This window comes from Sminthopsis crassicaudata, chromosome 2 (genome assembly GCF_048593235.1).
Source record: "Sminthopsis crassicaudata isolate SCR6 chromosome 2, ASM4859323v1, whole genome shotgun sequence".
NCBI classification, from domain to species: domain Eukaryota; kingdom Metazoa; phylum Chordata; class Mammalia; order Dasyuromorphia; family Dasyuridae; genus Sminthopsis; species Sminthopsis crassicaudata.
In genome coordinates this window covers 635,903,145-635,927,532 of record NC_133618.1, presented here as the reverse complement: position 1 = coordinate 635,927,532, position 24,388 = coordinate 635,903,145, and the positions used below count along the sequence as shown (strand labels likewise).

Genomic DNA, 24,388 nt, shown 5'->3' with positions numbered 1-24,388 from the left:
CCTGCCAACCCCTAGTATATTTCCATCTTCTCTGATCTTTTCCTATAGTCCATAGAGGAGATGCTTCAGCAGTCTTACTCTGTAGTTGTCCTTGAAGCACTTCTCACAATCTACCAAACATCCCAGAATTTTAAAGCTGGAAGGACCTAAAACTGGGCAATCAAACCCCCTCAGCAAATCAATAAACTGAGGCCCAGAAAAGTTGTGTGGCTAAACAAGATTACACAATTAATCAAGTATCAAATCTGCAAAAAGGTCTTTCAATTCTCTGAGCACCACTCCTACCACAATAAAACACTTCCCTATTATTCCTTTTCTTTGGGAAGGCCCTAGTGCTGAAACCCTAGTGCTGAACACAAGTCAGCAGTTAAAAAAATATTGGGTTTTCAGTCTCTGTTAACAAAGAAACAACATAAGGGAAAAAAACTATGAATAAAATACTTCCCAAGATTCAAATAGAAGGCGACAGAGCGACAGGCCATGTTTCAAGTGGCAGGTTATTTATTCTATAATACACCCTTCTAACTCACCGTAAAATTAAGACAAAATGTGTCCTCTATATCATCTTCTGGATAATCCAGTAATTGTTGCATGCTTCTGCAAAACAATATATAGGATCCTTTAAGGTGAAAAAGGATAATTAGGTGTTCTGAATGTTTGGCCTACATAAAACAAATATTTTTTCCCTATTAACAATAACTAACACATATAGCACCAATGATGCACCATTCCCTGTGCTAACCCTTTTACAATTATCACTTCATTTCAGCTTCATAATAACCCTGTAAGGTAAGGGCTATTATCCTTATTTTATAGATGAGGTTAAGTGACTAGCCCAGGTGAACACAGCTGGTAAATATCTAGGGCTGCATTTGTCCAGTTTTCTTGATTCAAAACCTAGCACTCTACCCATTTATCATCCAGCTGCCTGATATGTCTTTTGGTAGCAATTTAGATTTTCATTAGCTGAATGATTAAATTCTGTGGGATCTTTTTATCCAGTTATATTTTGTGCCTCTTTCCATGCAGGAAAACCCCAAAAACAAATTTGAAAAAATATCCAAATTTTTTTCTCTTGGTTCTTGTGTAAAGAAAAAAAAAAATCACTCTAAGTCTTTGATTATTTTATATGAATGCAAAGATCATGTGATATACCCATTTTGAGGAAATGTGTTTGTATAGCACGTTTTTATTCCATACTCTGGGCAATTCAATAAGTAGTAAAAAAAAATTTCTGAAACTTCCAGCTGGGAATTTAGCACATAAGAAATAAAAGTGATGTAAGTTTTCATTGAATTTTCAATGTTTTGCCTATATCATCAAAAGATTCTTAGAAAATGTTACTCTCATCAATATATTCAGAACTATTTGCAATGGACATGGCCAATTTTCTTTCCTTCTTTCTTTTTTTTCCCCATCCTAAGGCAATTGGAGTAAGGTGACCTGCCCAGGATCACACAGCTAGGAAGTATTAAGTGTCTTGGGCCAGATTTGAATTCAGGTCCTTTTGACTTCAGGACTGGTGCTCTATCCACTGTGCCAACTAACTGTCTCAACATGGCCAACTTTCAAGCAATCAGCAAAGATGCCTTAACTTGTATCTTTTACAGAAAATACAAATCAGTGTCATTAAGTGGATTTCAATCTAAGGAATGCTTTGTAATCACCCTGTTAAAAAAGATTTTTTTCCATTTCACAAACTTTTACAAGATGTTTAACAATAATAAAATAAACCTGCTCATTTAAGATAAAGTCCACACTGACCTTCCAACATCAGGCATTAGCTCCTTCAAATCATCCAGGGACGCCTTCTTTTTCAGCAGCTTCTTGTACAAAGCCAAAGGAAAATGGAGGTCTACAATAGTAAAGTTATAAATTGCTAATCCACAGATAACTCCAATCAAGTGGAACAAATCACTGTCTTCAAAGGTCTATGAATTTCAAAGGGGAAAAAAAAATCAGTGATAACTTGAGGTCACAAAAATTAATCCAAAAAATTTTACTACAATAAATAAAAATGAATATAATATTGCATTTTAAACAAAGTCTATTGGTCGACTGGTGGATTCATTGCAGTTTGAGACTCTTATTAAGGAGAGCCACATAAAATTCCATTCTGGGTACTGGTATTACAAATAATTCTTAAAAGACATAAGCATCAAGGTAAAGAACAGAAGCAGACTAATCATCACTGACTTCATCAAATTCCAAGTTCTACAAGTTGGGTAAAGCATCTCAAGGAAGTTTACTCTGATCTAATGACTTCATTTTTTAAGTGACAAAACAGAGAAAAGGTGACAGAGGTCTTCTATGGAATACAACAAAATTAAGGTCACCTTAGATTTCAACTGGTAAAAAAAAATTTTAGTGGACAGAGTCTCTGAAGTCTTCTGGTGGTTAATCTCTCCCTCTAACTGACTTAACATGGGGTGAAGAGATTCAGATAATTTGAACAAAAGCTTTCTGAGTCTTGCCAACTATTAAATGTAAGTATTTTTACACCAAAGATGCTCATCACTGCCAGATATTTATTTGCTAACTTTTGAGAAATTATTATTATCAGAATAACTCAGGAAATTTAGGTAATTTTTTACCTTGTCAGAAAACCAAATGAGCCTAGAATCTTCATAATACCTAAACATGCCATATTTTGGATCCAACAACTCTCTCATGATGAGCAAGAAAAATTCTTTGCGTACCCCTCCTGCATCAACAGCATCTTCTCCTACAAAAATAACCTACAAAAGGCAAATTCATTTAAAAACAAATGAAATTATGCTTTGTGTGTTAACAGCTTGAATAAAATATTAAACAGCAATTCAAAAAACAAAAACAAACGCCAGACAACAACGTTTGATCATCTAGATGACAAACACACATGAATGCTCAAAAGGAGACAGGTCTCTGAATACACAGCTATGAGAAAATAAGAAAATTGTCAAATTACCTTAAGTGGCTTTTTATAATCTATATTCTTTGTCTTCCTAAGGACTTCCATTGCATCACCTACAATATTTTCTCTACGGACTACTAGAATTAGACAAGGATTCACAGACTCAATCACAGGAAGAAAAAGAGAGGAAACGTTCTGTCTGTGGGCCTGGTCAATAGCCATCTGTAAAAACAAAAGGATTTTAGAAGTGGTGCTTCTAGAGATTACTGCTACAACCTGGACAATATTCATCAATCAGTCAGTTAATAAGCAGTATGACTAGCACTATGCTCAGTGCCAGGATAAAAAATAGGCAAAACATATTCCCTAGTTTCAAGGGACTCACAATCTAATAAGGGAAACAACAAACAAACATGTAGAAATGAGTTATAGACACACTAAACAGGAAATCATTAAAAGAAGAATGTGTAGGTATAAGAGGTGTTGAGAAAATAGGATTTTATCTGGGAATTAAAGGAGGTGCAGATAGAGAGGGAGAACATTCCAAGCATGGAGAATGGCCAAGGAAAACGCATAGAGATGTAGTGCCTTGCTCATGCTCAGTATGATGCCTGTCAGTCACTGGATTGAAGCACACATGAAGGGACGTAAAGATTAGAAGGTGGAGGGAGAGGGAGAGAGAAGTTATTAAGGGTTTTGAAGGCTAAAGAGAAAACTGTATGTGATCCTGAAGGTGATAGGGATACACTAGAGTTGACTCAATAGGAGGTGGACAGGGTTGGAACTGCTCTTTAGGATAATCACATAGACAGCTGAATGGGGAAGAGACAAGGCAGGCAGACCCACTAAGAGATTACTGCAATAGTTAGGAAGTGGTGAGAACCTACACCAGAATGTGGCAACACTGCCAGAGAAGAAAATGGGGCACACTGAAGATTTGTGGCAAAGGTAAAATCAGAAAACTCTGGCAAGGGTGAGGGGGAAGGAAGTGTGTGATGATTCCTAAGTTGTGAACTTGGGGACCGGAAGGATGGTGGTGCCCTCTACGATAACTGGAATGATAGGAGGAGGAGAGAGTTTAGGGGGGAAAATTAAGGAGTTCCATTTTTAAGTGACACCTTCATATGAATGAATTTGACAACTCCAAACAATTCTTTCTATATGAGATCCACAATTTCATAGTGATGTGATGTCATTAACAAATTCTGAACTTTTACAAAACCGATGGATCTGAGCACTTCTGGTCTCTCAAGGTCTCCTGATAAGAGCAAGTAGCAGAGGCTAAGATTCTATAGACAAGAAATTCAGCACTTCTTGTTCTTCTTTTACTTGTACTGTTGATTCTTCCTGTCTACAAACTCAGCTTTCCCCTTTGTTGCAGTTCTAAAAATGTGCATTTTCTATTAGAGCTCTATTAATATGAAAAACTACTCTGCCCATAACTAAAATGGGAACCTAGGGAGGTATCTATGTGTTCTGTTAATAGAATGATCTGGGAGTACTCATTTGAGGGAGGAATTTTCAAATGTCTATGGAATTGGGGAACATAAAAACCCATGAATAAGGAATGAACAGTCGTTCATTAAGGGAAGAGGCTTTTTAAAAAGTATTATGAAACAGGCCAGAATCTAATTGAAGGGAATCTTTATTTCACAGCCTTTTTGCCTGAATTTTCTACCACAGAGACTAAAGTCATGAAACTAAGTATCTGAGGGGAAAACCCAACTAGCAACCACATAGGAAATTCCATTCAAAGCCTCAAATGCGAATATTAAACTGTTATTCTTCTTGAGAATAGAATGGATGTGGACTGAGCATGTGAGCATATTCCACTATAGAGCGACAAAGAGAAACAGAAGTCCCCAGGGTCTGGTCTAAGTAGATATCAGTGAATTGCAACAGTCCCTAAACAATCCCTAGATGCCATTTCCACCACATTTTGCTCCTCTCTAGGATGCCAATAGTAGCACTTTTTCAAATCACATTTATAGAAAAGAACAGGAGCTTATGGACAACCTGGCCTTTGAGCCCCGAAGAGCTTCCCAGAAGGAGCCTTCCCACTTCTACAAATTGCCTAGCTAAGATGCTTCTATGGCACTAGCTCAAGGTTGTAAGCGCAACTTTAGAGGTCAGGTTGGGCTTGGTCAGTCTAGTGGCCAGGCCACTTGAGATGCACAATCTGTTGAACTGCAGTTCACAATGCAATGCAATGCAATGCAGGAGAATAATTTCATTGCATCTTATTACTCTTGCACAGTTTCTTTGGAGTAAGTATCTTCAAAAGCTTCCATTGATCGGGATAAAAGAGATGAGATTATAGCCTTTAAGACTACTGCATGGATTAATAGGCAAGAAAAGACTTGAAATTCATTGTCTTGATGACATATTGGGAGAGGCAAGGAAAGTGTTTTGTAAGGCAAAAGGCTTTGCAGACCTTAAGATGCTATACAAATAATATTATTATCATTACTTTTCTGAATAGAAGGCCCCAAGAATCTGGGACAAGCTGGAATCTGAGTTATATTTGGCATCCTGAAGCTTATTCCCTATAATGGCTAGCCAAAGCAAAGTTAGGCCAATCAAGGATTTAAATGGAATTAAAGGGGCAGTTAGGTGGCACAGTGGATAGAGCACCAGCCCTGAAGTCAGGAAGACCTGAGTTCAAATCTGACCTCAGACACTCAATACTTCCTAGCTGTGTGACCTTGGGCAAGTCACTTAACTCCAATTGCCTCAGCAAAAAAAAAAAAAAAAAAAGGAATTAAAGAAGAAATATGATTGTTTGCTTTGTTGCTGTAGCCTAAGAGACCCTAGGACCTCCTCATTGGACCTGCAGCTGAAACCTTCACTATGAATTGCTCCCCATTAAAATGTAAGCTATTGAGAACAGGAACTAACTTTTCTATTTGCATCTCCAGAACTTACCATCACTTTGGTCAATAAATATTCTTATTCATTCAGTCAAGTCCTCACTTTCACAGCTAATTTCCTCTAGAAGGGAATCTACACTCAGCTTTTCTACTTCCTATCCTCTTACTCTCCGGATGCCGGCTTCCCACCTCATCAATTAAGTGAAGCTTTTCTCCAGTTACCAATTACTCTTAACTGCCAAACCAAATATCATTTTCTCATGCTTCATCATTCTTCCTTTCTGCAGCCTCTAACACTGTAATTTTCTCTCACTGATAATCTCTTCTCTCTAGGATTTTGTGACACTGTCCTCTTCTGGGTCTCCTCCTATCAGTCTCTCTCTCATCCAAGAATGCCCCCAATTAATATAGGCACACACACACACACACCTGCAAGATATCTTCTGGGATCTCTTCTCTTCTCCCTCAATACTTCTTTACTTTATGATCTCCATCAATTCCCATGGGTTCTAACATGGATTCTAAGCTAAGGACTGTTCAATCTATTTATCTTAACTTGCAGTCTCCTCTTTCCAACTGTTTACTAAATATCTGTAGCAGAGACATCTTAATTTCAACTTGTTCAAAACTGCTTATTGTCTTTAGCCAAAACCCTCCCCCTTCCAAACTTCCTTATTATTTTCAAGGCCACCATCATACTCTTTATATTGTGTTTGAGCATAGCTGAATGTAAGTGATCTCCTCACAAAAACAGTGAGCTTCTTGGCAGTGGAGACTGTTTTTGTCTTTCTCTGTATCCCTGTGAACAGTACCTGTTTTTTTTTTTTTTATTTGTTTGTTTGTTTATTTATTGACTGTTTTTGTCTTTCTTTGTATCCCTGTGAACAGCACCTAGTTTTATTTATTTATTTATTCATTCATTCATTCATTTATATATATATATGTATGAAGTGCTGAGTACATTATTATGGCTGACTTGGAAGGAAACCTTGGTAGTGTTCAGAGGATCCTGGATAATAATTCCATAAATCTAATGACAATCCCATTTTAAAAGATACAATCTATTTACTAAATTACATTCAAACAAAAGAACACAGAAATTTCCCTAAAATTTCTGATTAGTAAATCTTTAAAATATTTGCTATTTTGAAATACAAAGGATAAAACAGTAAGTATACCAAAGTAATAAGTGAAATATTTTTACCTGCATCTGCAAGACTGCATCTGTTTGTAACAGTGTAGTTTTTGCCTGGGCATCAAATACAAATGGATATGTACAAATTGTAACCGGGATTTCTGTTAACTGGAAATAAAAATTTTAAAAATTAAATATTAGCTTATGGCTTTGTGATAGAATATTTTGTAGGGCAAATTTCAGAAAAACAATGAAGTTAAACAATGTCATGTACCTTTTTTATATTTTCAAAAATTGTTATTATATTTTGCTAGTTCGGACCCATGTAAAAAGTGCTTTATTCTATGTCACATAACAAGATATTGCTCATTTTTTAGTATTACAAAATTTGATGGATTTTCTTCAGTGTGGATGCACCCTCTAAACAAGTCATCACTCAGCAGGCCTCTGTGTCTCAATAAATAGTTGTGGCTGGAACAATGCATCACTTGCTGAGCCTTTTCTCTGAATACCTGATCTTTGCCTAACTAAAGTATGGAATAAATTGATATCTAATTCCAGGGTAGGACATATTGAGAATGTATAAAATAGCAAATACAAACATTATTTACTTCAAAATGAACAAAATTACAAGTTTAAGAGAAGGTTAAATAAGGCCAATAATTTAATTTGACAGGAATACTTTTCTATAAAGATATATTTCTATATATCCACTGGTACTTAAGAGGACAAAAAAAAAAAATGACAGATTCATTTTCATTGAAGAGTGTTGCCCCCAAGATTTGGTTGGCTGGGACTCCCGGGTGGTCAAACTTTAGAAGAGAAACAACTCTTATGTGAGAGGAGTTATTCCTTTAAGCTGGCACATAAAGCTAACAACCTACCAAGCACCTTTTTCATTTTTTTTTTTCCTGTTCACAGGACCAAACTAGAGTGCAATAGAAAAGATAGGTATATGTCTAGATGGCGGGGTCAAGGAAGCATGTCTTTGGTCACTTTTAGCAGTCTCTTTTTTAGGTATCATATAGCAGAAACACATAGAAATTACATAGGTTCACTCATACCTTTCCTAGTCATGTGATAAGAGGAAAGATTTCCTAACAAAGGACTTTCTTAACCAAAGAGAAAGCAACAACTGGAACAATAGTAATCATTCCTGCAAATATGCTTGCTAGAAGTAGACATATACCTACTTTCCTACACGGCCCCAAGTTGTTCATGGACAATGTTCCTAAATGCAACCCTCCTAGAGAAGGGAGTTTCTAAAGAATTACGATTTCAGAGTCTTAGCCTTCTAGCAGAAGAGGTAGACTTCTTGGAGGCTACTTCATGAATAACCACAAACTTGAGAAGTACAAACCTGACAGTACAAAGACAGAAAATAAATTCTCAAGCAACTTACTGCTTATAAAAAAGAAGAGCACCAAGGAAGGATTAAAATCAGGAGACAATGTACTTGTCTTCCTTCTATAACCAAGAGTGATTCAGACAGTACAGATTGGAAGAGGCAATGTTGCTTATCCAATAATGCCATTATATATTTGCCTTGTTGTGGCAGTTCAAACCACTTGGGCAATTATGAGCCTGGGAAGGGACTATGTAAGAACCTGTAAAACAAAGCAGGCGGACTAGAATGTTGGAGTACTATCCTGCCACTCCAAATTCTGTTTCTTGCAAGGAGACATACTAGAATGTGTTTATGTATTTTCTATACCTATTTGTGGATTCCCAACAGTCCCCTGAGCTTACATGAGTCCTTTGTGCCTTCTTCATTTTCTGTGAGGGAAAGAAAAGGCTTTCCTATACCTGTCATGCATTTGTTACACTGACTTCTTATATTGGTACTAGGAACTTCTTTCACCTACATTTGGAGATTTCCCGTAATAAATGCTGAGCGAGAGGTAAAAAAAATGAAAAAGAAAAGAAAATGTTCTTTTTGGATAATGGTCCCAGTTTAGATCTGGGTTGTATAAGCTCAAGAGTTTGGGAGGGAGGGGAAGAGAGAGAAAGAAAGGAGAGGGGAACCACAGGATGACAAGTCATAGATTAAATAATTCACTGAGTCACATTAAAAAAAAGCATCCCTCAAACAAAAGATTTGGAAGGTCATGTGTCACTACTCAATACACACCTGAGATTCACTTTTGCTACTACCTGCCATAGTATACAATTTCCCTTACTACATGTATTTGCATCATGATTAGCACTTAGGCAGGCTTCACCAATAATTTTTTGATATGGTTGTGCCCAATGATTACAAAACAATCAACTGAATAAATAACAAATACACTCAACTTATTTCACACCATAGTATGATATAGATATTAGCCAGTTAACAAAGAATTCAAAATCCCAAAAGATATTTGATAGTAATCTACTACTAAGCATCTACTAAACATTTCAATGAAGGAAATTTTGACGTGCTAATTTCATCCCAATCATATGCATAATTCCTTCTATTTATGAATGCTGTCATAGAGTATGCAAATGAAGACTGAATAAAGCTGTACAAACATTCAACCCATTTCTGCAGGTTTAAAAAATAACCATATGTATAAAGCAACACATTAAAAAGACAGGACATATAACAATCATTAACTTCAAAGCACCAGGTAAACTTAAGAGTTAGAAAGATTTGACATAACATGTTGAAGAAAAATCATATTCATAGTAATATTTTTAAAAATACTATTCTGTACCCAATACCAGAAAATAAAAATGTAATAAGTGAAAATATAGTAGGCCACTAAGAATTACTCATATCTTAAAATTCTGTAAGTAAAAGGATGTAGGCAGAAATAAGATTATATTATCAAAACTTACCTCAGTCAATCCATGGTTGATATCCTAAGACAGCAATGTAGAATGTAGCAACAATGAGGAAACAGCAGTGTTAGTGTCCAAATTTAACTATTCCTATTCAAAGTAGCAATTCAAAATCTTTTTTTTTTTGGGGGGGGGGGCAGGTACTTAACTGAATTAAAAGGACAATCAAAAATGTATGTATTTTCAAACTGTCCTTTCTATAGAGTGCATAAAGTGCATTTAATTTTTTAAAATTCCTTTGCCTCAGTTCTTCATCATTATAAGACCAGGGACAATAAGTAGAATAAAGTTTAGTTTCTTCTCAATGCAGTCAACTACAGAGATGCCCAAAATTTTGTTCTTTGCTACTTTCAGATTATGTAAGCTCTCAAGAGAATGTAAACACCTTTTCAGAATTGTGCTGATTCAAGGGAATTAGAAGTCTCCTGGCACAACCCTGACTCAATCTTAACAAAGTCATGTTGTCATTCACTGGCTCAGTTTCTTCATCTGAAAAATGGCAAGAATGCTCCTTAGAAATTTGCTAAACTCAGTAAAAATGCTTCAAGTTTGACAAGTATAAATGCTATGATGAAGCAAAGGGATAGTTCTATTTTATGAAAAGAACTATAAGGTGAAAGTTGATCAAGTTCCTTGACCAAAGAACTTGCATTAAATTAAGAAGACAATTTTGAGAAAAAAAAATTATTTCTGTGATCACTAACATGATTGAGAAACAGTCTAGTAATAGTGAATGTGGTGGTCAAAAGAAGTAAATGACAACATAAGAAAGCAAACAAAGCTTTTGAGGAAGGTGGGTTTGGGGCTTGTGATTTCCACAATAAAAAGAGCTACCAACAAGGATCTTTCACTTACTACTGTAGATCCTCCAACTAGTACTTTGTGGCCTTGGTGGGGGCTCTTAGGTCACTTAACTAGGAGGTAGTTCCACCTGTGGATGGAGGTGCAACTTGATTGCAGGTTATTCTGGCTTCAACATTCTACTAAAACAGGATGCCTCTCAAACAGGATATTTAAACATAAAAGTTAAAAACAAAACAAAAAACAAGGATAAGTCCAAGGGACTTGGAGGGTAGAGAGGAGAAAGGAATGTTACCTCACAGAACAAGAGATGACAAACTCAGCAGGCCTACAAATCCCAAAGGTGCAGACCATCTAAAGAGATGGGTTTTTTTTTTGTTTTTGTTTTGTTTTGTTTTTTTTACTGCTGAATGATAATGGTGAAGAGAACTAAACATTCCTTTATGTACAGACCTTCTTGCCCAATATTTTAAAAAAGGAAAATAAGTTAAAGAGACTGACTTTAAGGGTATAATTCAAAAATTTTCATTTGAAGGTAAAGAAAATTAAGAGTAGGAAAATTAATTGCTATGTCAGTTCCTCTGAGTAAGAAAAGAAAATAACTGATACGACAGGGATATATATGGTATAAGTAACTAAATATTGCCCCCTTGGTGTCCCTACTTACACCTATTTTTGAGATAAGGTTGTTTTCTATCTGGGCTCATGGATAAGTCTAATTTCAGTTTCTCTTTACTTTGGCAACATGAGCAAGAAAAAAATCTAGTAGTAATCAGTGCCCACTGACATCCCAGGAAGGCAAGTTTTAACCTCAAAATGTAGTGACTGGTTTCAACAGAAGCACAGAATATAAGAGTTCCTTATGACTAATCTGCGGCAGAAGAATCAACATAGAAAGAACTGCTTTTGAATTGCAAGACTTAATTACAATAGCAGAATTGAATGCTGACAATCAGCAAAAGGGAGCAAAGAGTTGGTTGATGAAACTGAAAGACAGATGAATAAGGGTTTGCATGGCAGAGAAAGCATGGAGTCTATAAGACATGTTATTTTTTCCCATACTACACAAACTTGATTATCTGAAACTGGAGAAAGAGAAGAGAAAAAAATCGACTAAGATCTGACATTCTAACATTCCAAAGTATAACAGGACAATAGGTCTGCAGAAAACAGGAGCCAAGGAAGAACAGGTTGATTCCCTCCTGTTCATGGGGGTCTCTCAACACTAAATACTAGCATTCTATGTAAGGGATTACTACTCTGGCATTACTAGAATGTTGAGTAGTTAGAGCTCCTATAACACATATAACCGACATCCAAACTTTAGTTTTAATGCTCACAAGATCTTCGATTGCCAGGAAAACCTTGCAATAATCCATGCTGTTCTTGGAAACACACATACAATTTAGCAGGCAGGGATTTGATGTTACACCACTGATTTAAAGAGCAGCACCTCCCAGTAACTGGTGGAGTTGGGAACTGATCCAACCATTCTGGAGAGAGATCTAGAATTATACCCAAAGGGCTATAAAACTCTGCATATCCTTTGATTAAGCAGTACCACTTACTAGGTCTGTGTCCCAAAAAGATTTAAAGGGGGGGAGGGAGAGAGAGAGAGAAAGGACATAGTTGTATAAAATATTTATAGCAGTTCTCTTGGGGTGGCAAAGAAATGAAAATTAAGGGAATACCCATTAATTGAGGAATAGCTGTATCATGTGATTATGATAGAACATTAATATGTTATATGAAAAGCAGGATGCTTTCAGAAAAACTTGGGAAGATTTAAATGAACTGATCCAAAATGAGGTGAATAGAACCAGGAAGGCATTGAATGCCATAAGAATATGAGAATCAAGAGTGAATGACTGTACTACTCTTGGCAGTACAATAATTCAAACCAATTCTGAAAGACTTATGATTAAAAAAAAAAAAATACTACCCACCCCCAGAGAAAGAAGTAATGAAGTCTGGATGCAGATGAAAGCATATTTTAAATTTTTTTATTTTTCTTGGTTTTTTGGGTGGGTCTGTTTTCTTTTGTAACATGGAAACATGTTTAATCTATATCAAACCACTAGCCTTCTCAAGGAGAGGAAAGAGGTAAGGCAGAAAAAAGACAGGAAGAGAAAAATATGGAACTCAAAATTTTAAAAGAACAAATGTTCAAAGAAAAAATTTTATATGTAATTGAGAAAAAAAAATTTAAAGAAAAAACAAACAAATAAAACTCAAAGAACCTGCAAATGCTTTCCTACAGACTTACCCACTTCCCTATCATGCCCTTAGGAGTATAAGTGGTTCAAGTTTTGTCCTATGTAAATTGGGAAAGGGAAGAAAAACAACATTTATTTCTCCCCTCTTCCAGTCTAAATGGTAATGCTGTCATTACCATTTAGGACCTGGCATAGCTAAAAAAAAAAAAAAAAAAAAAAAAAAAAAAAAAGCTTTTTATTTGGGTGTAAATGAAAATGTGATCTTCCTACTACTTCTAAAATGATAAAAACAATAATAATCACACATATATCTATATATCTGTCCACCTATCATTTATCTACCATCTAGCTAACAAGCTATCAACTCTCTCTGATCTATCTCACTCTATTGTCTTTACCATTTATCTCTTTATCTGCCTCCTTATCATCTAAGTACTACTTTGACTAGAGTGGACAAGAAGACCAACCCTGAAACACCCTAATGGAACTTGGAAATGAGAGTTTTTGTCCTGAATCACCAGAAGAGACCTTTACATAGTACTTTAAGGTTTTCAAAACAGCGCTATATATGGTTTATCATGAGGTAGAATCTAAGTTTTATCTCCATTTTTTAGATGAGAAAACTGAGGCTCAAGGGTATAACATGATTTACCATGATCATAAAACTATGTGTTTGAAGCAGAATACAAATTTAAATATGGACTCTTGCTCTGAATTCTATTTTTCTAAAACAAGTATTTATATGTCTAGGAAAATTGTTCTTTGTTTTTGTTTAATTTAATTTTTGGAAAATTATTCTTTAAAAATTATCTTTTAATGAATTTAATTAAATTGTGCTTTTTATGGCATGCACAGAAAGATTTGAAATCATATTTTGTGGCTTCATTTGTTTAAAATATAAATATGAATAGAGGGAAAGGTAGCAAAGTAAGTATATGCTTATGGCCACATTTCAAAAACACCAACACCAAAAAAGACAAAGAAAAGAGAAAGGAGGAAGCGGAGAAAAAGAAGAATACACACTATTTGATGTTCCCTAGTTTGGAAAACTCAAGAGGTCTTGCCACTACACTGAGACTGCTCACTTTTACAATGGTAAATGTATTCTCAAGACATTTCTAATATCAACTGAATTCAATTAAAATTTAGTAAAGACCTATTACAATGTTACAGAAACAGATTAAAAACCATTATAATCTCTTTTGTTAAGGAACTTAAAACAGAAAAGTATACAAATCCAAGAGAATACAGCATCACACTTGCGCTTTTTATAAGTTACAATCTTGTTTGTTTTTATACATCTGGACTATTGACTGAGAAATCACACTATATACACAACTTCTGTGCAATGTGCTTAAATTTTAACAATAAGTGTTTGACATTTGTCTCAAGAGATGGCTCTATTCTGTTTTTCAAAAAAGACAATTATGTAAAAACAAATCACAGTTTTAGTGAGGAAACATACCATTCCATAGGCCTGCTGTTGAACCCAGTTGATGTAATCATTCCGTATGTCTATTAATTCTTGTACTTCATGAATATAAAACTTGTCATACTGTATGATCTGTCCCGTTTTCTCATTTACCTGTGAAAAAATGAGACTGCTACTTATATATCATGTATATAAATAGATGGATATATATTTTTAAATGGCCTAATATAAAGAACATTTTTCACAGACTGAGCAACCCTGAAAGACATAAATGCTCTGGAGCTTTTTTTAACCTGTAAGCTTCATTCATTTATGAAAGGTTCACTGTAGGCCCACTATGTGCAAATCACTAAGAATGAAACACCAAGGAATGTAAAAGCCACAAGACACAATCCTCACTCTGCCGTACAATCAAATACAGAAAGAAGAAAATTGAAAAACAACAACAACAACAACAAAAAAAAAAAAAAAAAAAAAAAAAAAAAAAACACACTCCACGAGAGGGTGCATGTATGCTGGAACGGAGAGAAAATTGGCCCAGAGGCAAAATTGTGCCTGGTATTCCAGCTGTGTCCCTGAGGGTTTGTCTCATAATCTCAGTTCTTAGACAACTCTGCACTGCTGAGGGTGCAGAGAAGAGCCCAAAGTACTCCAGCAGAGGGAGTTTTCTCATTTGGAAACTCCCTACACAAATGAAATCACAAGTCAAATTGTTATCCTTGCCATAAGAATGATACAAAATAAGGAACTATAGCTATTTTAAGGACTGTAATTTCTAGCTAGTTTGTTAAAACTAGTTTGTTTCTTGAAATCTAGACCTTGAAGGATGGGAATGACATGGCGCTGAAGAGACATTTTAGGCGGAGGTAGTGCCACAACAAAACATGGCACACATTAAGGATGGCAGGTAGTGAATAATGCAGGTTACCTAAAGTTAATGGCATATATATTTCTCTTCTAATATATCAGAATATATCTGGAAAGGTAGGCTGGAAACTATAGAGAGCCTTGAATATTATGCTAAGGCTTTGGGATTTACTTAATAGACAATGGTAAGATCCTAAAAGGTTTATAAAAGTGGTAATGAAATAACTGGAATATGATAGTGTACCATGATTATAGTCTTGTAGTGCTCTCAGTACAGAAAATATGGATTAGAAAAACTAGTTAAAAAATTCTTCAAGAGTTATAAAGGAGGAAGAGTCTGACCTGAGGTGGTCATAAAATGGAGACTGGAAGAAAGGAATGAATGTCAGAGATATTATAAAGGAATAAATATTTAGAGTCAGTAACAAATGGGTCAAGGGATGAAATCAACTCTTAATAACAGAGATAATTAAGAAAAAGAGGGAAGTAAAAAATAGTTGGTTTTGCTCGAGGTAGGTACAGAAAAGAGAAACTAAAAGTCTGATTTGTTATTTCTTGAGTTTATGGTGCTGGCAAGACACTCAAATAGAACTGTTCAGAAGAAAAGGCAATGAAAAAATGGTACTGAAGTCTGGGAATTAGACAATAGCAATAGGAAGATCTCTTAAGACCGTTAAGCTCTGGGCAGATTTACTTTCCAATTTCTCCAAAGCTCTGTGACAAAGATTTCAATCAAAGAATTGCTTATAATGTATCAGTTCACAATGATAGGACAATTTTATTGCCAGGTACGGCACAAGAACAAAATAATTACTTTAAATCTTATTAATCTCAACTGAAATCTTAATCGCATCGTAATAATCCAAGAACTCTAAGGAAAAGCAGTTAAAACTATTTGGAAACCGGAAGGAACACGAAGAATTGACATTGGGAAGCTAAAGAAATCAGGCAGAAGTCTCAAAAGAAATCCAAAGTTATTCTTTTCAAATTTATTTTTAAAATGGAGAATATATATGAAATTCTGAAAAAGAAACAATAGTCAGTGACTCACTCACATCTCTAGATACAGACCTGACATCTAAAATGTTCAATTAAAACCAGACTCTCTAGGGAATATAAGCTTCTATTTCAAGAACATCAACCATCAGCTAAGAAAAAGTACCTGAGATTACATCTTACCAACCTGATCTTTCTATTCCTTATAAGATAATTACATGTCACTTTATATCATCAAAAGGGCAATATGAAACCTCAGGATATAAAGAATATGGTAATAATAATAAATAGAAAATATTTATATCATGCCTACTAGGTGCCAGGCCCTGAGATGAGTACTTTACAATTATTTGATCTTCACATCAACCCTGGGAGGTAGAGGCTTTTATTATCCTCATTTTAAAGATAAGAAAACAGAGGCTGAAACAGGGATTTGCCCAAGTGCTGGGTTTGAATTCAAATATTCCCAAGTCACATCAAGTGTGCTGTGGCATCACCTAGCAGCAGAGTATACTGCATTAATGCACCAAGTCTATCACTAACACTATCACCAAAGCTGTGTCTCTCATTATGCTATTTGATATATTAAAAAAGGCCAAAGTATTTCCATATGACATGATGGGAGAGAGAGCCATATGCTTCCATTAAGAGTGTGATTACAAATGTATTACGACTCTTGGAGGCAGTGAGGGGGATGGGGGAAAGAGAACAGTGCTCAGCTGACAAATTTTTTAGTTTAATTCAAATCATTAGCATTTCTCCATCACTTTAACCTAGACAATTAACAAAACAACCAATTAAACACTGATTGGTACTTTTTGTTATTATTTGAAGGTATAAATGCTCACAATAAAATTTAACAATCTGCTTTCTATAAGCTGCTCCAGCTCCCTTAAATGTTACTGTGGACAAATTCTCCAATTCTCAATCTTGTTCTAAAGACAAGATAGGAAGCAAAATTGTTAGAGGAGATTTCTGCCTTTTTCTCAATCATGCAAAAGGAAGGGTTATGCATTCATGTTGATGGATTTATATGTCTTTGGAGAAGCAATCTCACAAATATCTGGATTCCCAAATTGCCTCTAAGATTAATGAGAAATTCCTTTCAATAGCTTTAAGGTCCCAGGCAACCAGGCTCCAGCCATACTATCTTGTGGCCTCACTGAATATTCCCACAATCTTGTCAGGCTGGTTCTATCTGAACCTCATATACTCATCCCCAATATTACATAGCTTCCAGCTCCATGCCTTAGCATTGGTGCCCCACACAATCCCCTATCCAGATCATCTCCTGTAAATCTTTTTCTTCCTTTAAGATGCAGCCAATTTGCAGAAATGTATTTTGCATGACTTCATGCAGATAATAGGTATCATACTTTTTGCCTTCACAATGCATGGGGTAGAGGATAAAGGGAAGAGAGAGAAGTTGCCACTGAAAATAAAAATAAAATAAAATGACTAAAGAAAACCCCAAGCATTATTCTTAGCATTATCAAGCTTTTCTTAACAATGCAGTGATCCAAGATAATTCCAATAGACTTGGGATGGATCATGCAATCTACATCCAGAGAGAGGATTAGGGAGACTTGGAGACCGAATGCTGATCAAAATGCTGATCAAAGCATAGTATCTCCTCCTCCTCCTCTTTTTTTTTTTTTTTTTTTTTGGGTATTTTTCTTTCTTTTTACCTTTTAGAGGTTTTTTGCTTCTTTTCTTTTTCCCTTTTACTCTTATTTTTCTTGCACAACATGTCAAATATGGAAATATGTTTAAAATTGTTGTACATTTTAACCTGTATCAGATTGTTTGCTGTCTTGTGGAGGGGGGAGCTAAAGAAGAGATAGAGAAAAAAATGTGGACACAAAAAGAGAAAAAATATGGAACACAAAATCTTATAAAAATGGAATGCTGAAAACTATATTTACATGTATCTGGAAAAATAAAATAACTGAGGAAAAAAAAATAAACAATTATTCAGGCTCCATGGAGACCATATCATTCACTGGTTTTCTGTTATCTCCTCCATCAATCTATCTCATATGATGAAGTGGCCTTACTTTTTACTAAGGCTAAGCCTTCCATCTATTCAAGTGACTCTCTAATTGAATGCCCCCATCATCACTTTTTCACTTTATTCTTTAATTTCTCCTTCTCCACTATCTGCAACAAACATACCTCTTATATCCTGAAAAACTCTCATTTGATTATTTCATGCCCACTATCATCCTGTATGTCTACTATCTTTTGCACCAAAACTCGTCAAACAAAAGAACCATTTACAAACAGTAGTCTCCACTTTCCCTCCTCTCACCCTTTTCTTAACTGCTTACAAATTTGGCTTCTGATCTTATCATGTTACTAACACTACTCTCTCCAAAATTATCATTGCTATCTTAATTGCAAATCCAGTGGACTTTTTCTCAATTCTCATTCTCCTTGGCCTCTTGCAATCCTTAACAGAGATGATCACTCTCCTCTCTCAATTTTCAAGACACTATTCTCTGATGGTTCTTCTCTCACTTCTCTGACTGTGCCTTCTCCATCTCCTTTACTGGGTCTTCCTCCAGATCATTCCAGCTAAATGTAGACATCCCATTGGGTGGTGTCTTAGGCTCTCTTCTCTTCTCCCTTTATATAGTTTCACTTAATGATCTCAGCAACTCCCCTGGATTTAATTATCATCTCTATGCTGATGATTCTCACTTTTATATTTCCTGCCCCAATCTCTTTCCAACTGATTTTCAGTTATCTCAAACTGTATTCCAACAAACATCTTAAGCTCAATATGTCCAAAATGGAATTACCTCCCCCCCCCCTCCCTGCCCCCATCCTCACCCTTTCCAAAGTTCTCTTGAGGGCACCATGATTCATCATCCCATACCTCTCAGGTTTTCATACTTGACCTTTTCATTTTTTGACTTTTCATTTTCTCACCCTCCATATCCAATTTACTGACAAGGCCTGTTGCACTTTTGCACATCTCTTGAAGTTGCCTCCTTTTCCCTTCTAATACTACCATCATCCTAATGAAGGCCTTTTCTCTCCTCATGTCAGACTATTGTAATCACCCACCAGTTAGTTTCCCTGCCCCAAATCTCTTGCCACTCCAGTCCATCCTCCATTCAGCTGCCTAAATGATCTGCATAAAATGAAGGGGCTGTCCATGTCAGTTCCTCTCATTAATCAATCACACTGGTTCTCTATTTCTAGAATAAACTGCAAAATCCTGTTAGACACTTAGAGCCCTTCATCAGCTCACTGGGCCCCACTCCTTCTAATCTTATTCCACTTTACACTCTCCACTTCAGTCCAGTAACACAGGCATCCTTGTTCATTGTCCCAACAAGCTTCATCATGCCTCAGCTTCAGGCCTCTTCTCTGCTTGTCCTTTATCCCTGGAACGCGCTACCATTTTCCTGGAATGCGCTACCATTTTCTGGCTCCCTTTCCAATCCCTCAATTCCAGGGCTTGCCACTCTGTTAGCTATTCCTATCTATTATAATTATGGTTTTTTGAATGTAGGTGTTTGCTTGTTGTTTCCCCTATTAGATCCCTATTAAATCATGAGCTCCTTAAAAGCAAAGATGATCATCTCCCTCTTTTTATATCCCAAGCACTTTTGCACAGTGTGTGGCAGGTAGTAGACACTTAATGAACACTTACTGACTGACTGGTTGACTTACCCTAACTCCAGGGAGGTTAGATCTAGAAACCTCCAACTGAGGTGGCTGAAAGAGTGAACAAAAGAACTAGTCCAGGTGGATTTACTAATCACTTCAAGGGTTGGAGACAAAGACTATACCCTCAGACCCCATCTTATGAGACCTCCCAAATGGTCTAACAGACTTACGCCTATGGCACCAGCTAAGAGAGGTCATTAAACTGTTAATGAGATAAAATAGCAAAGATGTCACTTCCTCATTTATTCTTTGTATTATTAAAAATGTGAAGGCTATTGCAAAAGCATGGTAAGAAGAGCTAGCAAAATAATGGTCCAGAGTTATTTATATTTCTCTTATCAAAGTCAGATCTATTTTGATTGAGGTAATGAATACATGTGAACAAATAAAAATCTGTTTGAAAATCTAAAGCAATGTGACACTTAAAAAAAATTCTAAAACTAATAAGACAAAAATGTTTTCATGATAAAATGGAAAAGGGAACCAATAGTTGCAAATTTGCTAACTGCTCTTCCCCTACAAGAAATGTATCACTATGGCACACAACTTCAAGCATTTCTTAAAGGGAACTAAGACAGATGAATCTTTATAGTCTTCTGATATGAAGTTTTGGCTCCTCGTCAAATCTAAAGTGGGTTCAAAATAAATAGTGACATATCTGAAAAAGCCATTTGGAAGAAAAAAGAAAATAAACATACCCTATGCAGTATTTCCAAAACCTTTAGAGCAGTGTGAAGGAAGTTGTTGAAAACCCTTCTTTCAGAAGGAGGGATTCCGATCTTGTAGAGTTTCAAAAGATGAACCACGACTTCCTTGAACAGCTCCACTATCTTGAGGAACAAGGGAGGTTCAAGTACAGACCACCAGTTTTCTGTCATTAAAGGATGAAAATATAAATAAAAACACACAAACCATGACTCTCACAGTGTCTTTTCTAACCTAAAGTTTCAACAAATGGAAAAATTGAACAATAACATCTTCCTGGCTAAGTTTTAGCCTTGGCTTGCATCTTTGGATTTCTTAGTATAAAATCAAATAAAGATGCATACAGAGTCAGTAGAAGATATTTTAAACTCTTTTAAACCATTTTAAAATTTTAAACCAGAGACTTTAAAAAGATATTAAAAACTCAGTATTAATATCTATCTATTCACAACTGGTTTAAATATTCAAATACCCAAGAAGCAGCTAAATTTAAATATCTTAGTATTTGGTTGCTGTTAATTCAGATTTGTTCCCAGTCTTATTTTCTGATCTAACATAACATCTGCAATACAAGTATGTTTATGATGTGATACGATCTTGGAAACTGAGTGAAGAAGTCAAATGTCACAAAGCTTGTGTGTTTGTCTTGTTAACAGCTGCCTTTGGTTTTCCCAACCCCTGTACTAGGCAAGCAGTGTATCATTATTTCAAGTGTACTGAAGGAGTGGTTCTTACAGAGCAGAAGGTCAGAAATACCTGGATAGCAGAAAGCAGTTCTCTTCAGCTACCAATGAATCCTGACAGATAATCTTTGTGTCTTCCACATCTTTATATAAATTAACAGTTTCCTGATACATAACTGTTTATCTGGACTCATTTCTCTGCTGATCCTCCTTACCTGCTAAGCCTGAACCTTTCTTACTCTCCTTACCTGTGTACACCCCAACCTGAACTATCAGTGCTGGGCTTGTAGGCAGCCAGTAAGGTTGCTTATATAGCTAGAAATAAAAAAGCCTGTTTTGGGGTGCAGAAAAAGCTAAAGTAAGGAGGTCTACAACAAAGAAGCAAAAAAAAAAAAAAAAAATACATAAAGGGAGTAACAAGGAATTAAGAGTAAAGATCACCCAACATTCAGGGAAATGTGTCCATAATCAGGAATCAACAATTGAGGGAAAAGGCCCAGAAAAATGCCAGAATTCAAGAAGCACCTGATAATGGCTACATGATGTCCTACTCTAAGCAGGATCCCTGGAGATTGGATAATGAAGGCATCTAAGAATTTAGCAGAAAGAAAAGATGTAATCAAACACTCAGTCCCAAGTATCTGTCAAGACCCTACTAAAACCAGTTATGTGCAGAGTCTTAGTTCTGACTTCCTAAGCCCCACCCTTTCTTTTACTCTTCCCCTTCATACACCTTCATTTCTAGCCAAACTCTATTATATTTGCTGTCAACATTCCTTATAGTTTTGGGACATGAACCCTGAAACTACATTTGGGGTCTCAGACTCCAAAAAGACCAGTAGTGGAAATACAGACATATACAGAAATAACTCTAATGCAAGGTAAAATGTGAATATGAATAAAAGAGATATGAATTGTTATGTTAATTCTAAATTAGTAGAGATTACTGAGGAAACAAGAGAAATTGCTTCATGAAATGGACTATATTTGAGCTGGGCTTGAAAGATAAGTAGAAATTGAACAGGGAGAACTAGGAGAAATAAGGGCACATTTCACACAGAAGAAATAATATAAACAATAGAGAGGAGAGAGAAACTATGGGGAATGTTGACAGCAAATATAGTATAGTTTGGCTAGAAACGAAGGTGTATGAAGGGGAAGAGTAAAAGAGAGGGTGGGGCTTAGGAAGTCAGAACTAAGACTGGACATAACAGGTTTTCTAAGGAGATGGTGTGACTGGTGCTTAAGAAGACTAAAATGGCATCAGGGGCAAGTATGAATATATCACCCCTATTCATTAAACTCCTATGGCTCCCTATCACTTCTAGGGACAAACACAAAATGCTATTTGTCATTCCAAATCCTTCTTACTCCAGGCCCTTCCTACATTTCCAGGCTTCTTACACCTTACTCCCCAACACATGTTCAATGATCCTGACATTGGTCTCCTGACTGTTTCACAAACACCCTCCCTTCTCCTGGCTATGGGCACTGTCTAACTGTCCCGCATGCTCAAAACACTCTCCCACTTCCCCTACTGACCGTCTTGGATTCTTCTAAGCCCCAACTAAAATTCCTTCTTTTACTAAAACGTCTCCCTTCTTCTCTCAGTTCTAATACCTTTCCTCTGTTAATTATTTCCTATTTACCTCGTATATAGCTTGCATATATTTGTTGTATTTGTTTGCTTGTTGTCTCTTCAATTAGAATGTCTTTTGGCTCTTTTCATACCCCTTGCACTTAGCACAGTGCCTGGAATGTAGCAAGCACTTAATATATAAATGTTCATTTGTTATGGGAACAACCTGCTAGTGGCTGCTAGAGATCTAATTCTGTCCAGCAGGATAGATCCCTTCATGTGAGAGGATGATAATAATACAAGGAGACCGAGAGGCAGTTGCATTCTCTGACCTCTCGCTTCTTTCCTCTTGCCTCTGATTTATTTCATTCCCAATCACAAAATCACAAATACAAGCTGATCTGCAATTCCTTCAAGTATGTTCTAATTCACAGTTGTAGGAGCTTTAGGAGACTCAACTTGACCCTTCATATTTAGGCATGGTCCTTAACATTTATTGACTGAATGACTTACTGGAAATCAGGAACCAGTTAGGAGTCCATATGCTTTAAAAAGTTTTATCAGAGGCATTCTGAAAGTGAGGGAGCATTGCACTATTGTGTGCAGCTAACATATTTAGGGAGGATAAAAGGGAAAATTCCATGGGAATAGTTGGAAATGTGAAGATAAAGTATACTTGTGTGAGGCAATGTTAAGTAAGGAGAGTCAGGAAGCTATTCAGCAAGTTCATAGAAAATGTCATGCCTTACCAAGTACTTTCAATGGTGCCTTTTCTAGGTTCACAAGTGCAGTTCCAAAGGGAATGGCTATTGTTGTGAAATTATTGGAATCACTCATCAGTGGACATTCTGGTAGAATGAGATAAAACCTCAATGCCTCAACATCAGGTAAGGAACTAGTCAGTTTTGGAAGAAGATTCTTTTCCAAACTAGCTGCCACCTACATTTTAAACAGAAAATAAAATTTAATTCCCATTGGACATTACAAAAACAACAAAACAAAACAAAACAAAACAAAAAAAACCACAAAAAAAAAAAAATCAAAAAATCTTTAGTAAAGAAAATAGGAAAATGAAAAAGTATAAGATAAAATCGGAAACTTAAAATCACCATAATACACAACCTGAAAATTAATGGCTAAGTCTTTCAGGAAAATCCACAAAGCTTAAGATATAACTGAGATTAATATAGCTCTATCTGTGTCACTACATAAGCGCTTAGCTGTTAAAAGTTTATTCAGCATTTTAACTATAGCTACATACAGAACAACTAAACTGCAGTTGCCTTAAAACAAAATCTTGCCACTACTATAACCAGTATTTAATACTAAAATATACAAAAGTACACCATGGTTGAAAGACTATCAAATTGCATACAAAATGGAGAAAAATTACTTGGAAACTTCATGATCATCTTCCTCCACTCCCCTCACCCCCCAAGACTTAATAGTAGAACAAAGAAAAGTATTATAAATCATTTAAAAAATATTTTTTAAAGTCTTAAAAAAAAAAAAAAGATCACAGAGTGAGTCTTGCAGGACATATGATACAAAATAAAAAGCCCTTTAAGAACAAACCTGTTGAGCTATCTGAGGATGGTCAGGTTGTATAAGTTTATGAAAGAGAAGTCTAGCAGCATTCATATCAACCCCTGAGTACTTGGAGCCTGTTCTATAGTGATCATCATTGCTGGAAAAAATAAAATG

At 35.8% G+C, this 24,388-nt stretch overlaps 1 protein-coding gene across 2 annotated transcripts in view; it reads right to left on the bottom strand.

Moving 5' to 3' along the window:
• HERC4 (HECT and RLD domain containing E3 ubiquitin protein ligase 4) overlaps positions 1 to 24,388 on the bottom strand; it is an 86,871-nt gene that overhangs the window by 7,718 nt on the left and 54,765 nt on the right. The window contains exons 12-21 of one of the 2 annotated variants that reach the window (XM_074296603.1): positions 24,260 to 24,371; positions 23,434 to 23,623; positions 20,416 to 20,588; positions 14,207 to 14,326; positions 9,722 to 9,745; positions 6,968 to 7,066; positions 2,948 to 3,115; positions 2,595 to 2,738; positions 1,765 to 1,931; positions 531 to 597 (exon numbers count right to left, since the gene is read on the bottom strand). In XM_074296603.1, coding sequence (XP_074152704.1) covers positions 531 to 597; positions 1,765 to 1,931; positions 2,595 to 2,738; positions 2,948 to 3,115; positions 6,968 to 7,066; positions 9,722 to 9,745; positions 14,207 to 14,326; positions 20,416 to 20,588; positions 23,434 to 23,623; positions 24,260 to 24,371 — 1,264 coding nt within the window. The remainder of the gene's footprint in view (positions 1 to 530; positions 598 to 1,764; positions 1,932 to 2,594; positions 2,739 to 2,947; positions 3,116 to 6,967; positions 7,067 to 9,721; positions 9,746 to 14,206; positions 14,327 to 20,415; positions 20,589 to 23,433; positions 23,624 to 24,259; positions 24,372 to 24,388) is intronic. The other variant, XM_074296604.1, reaches the window with a different exon arrangement.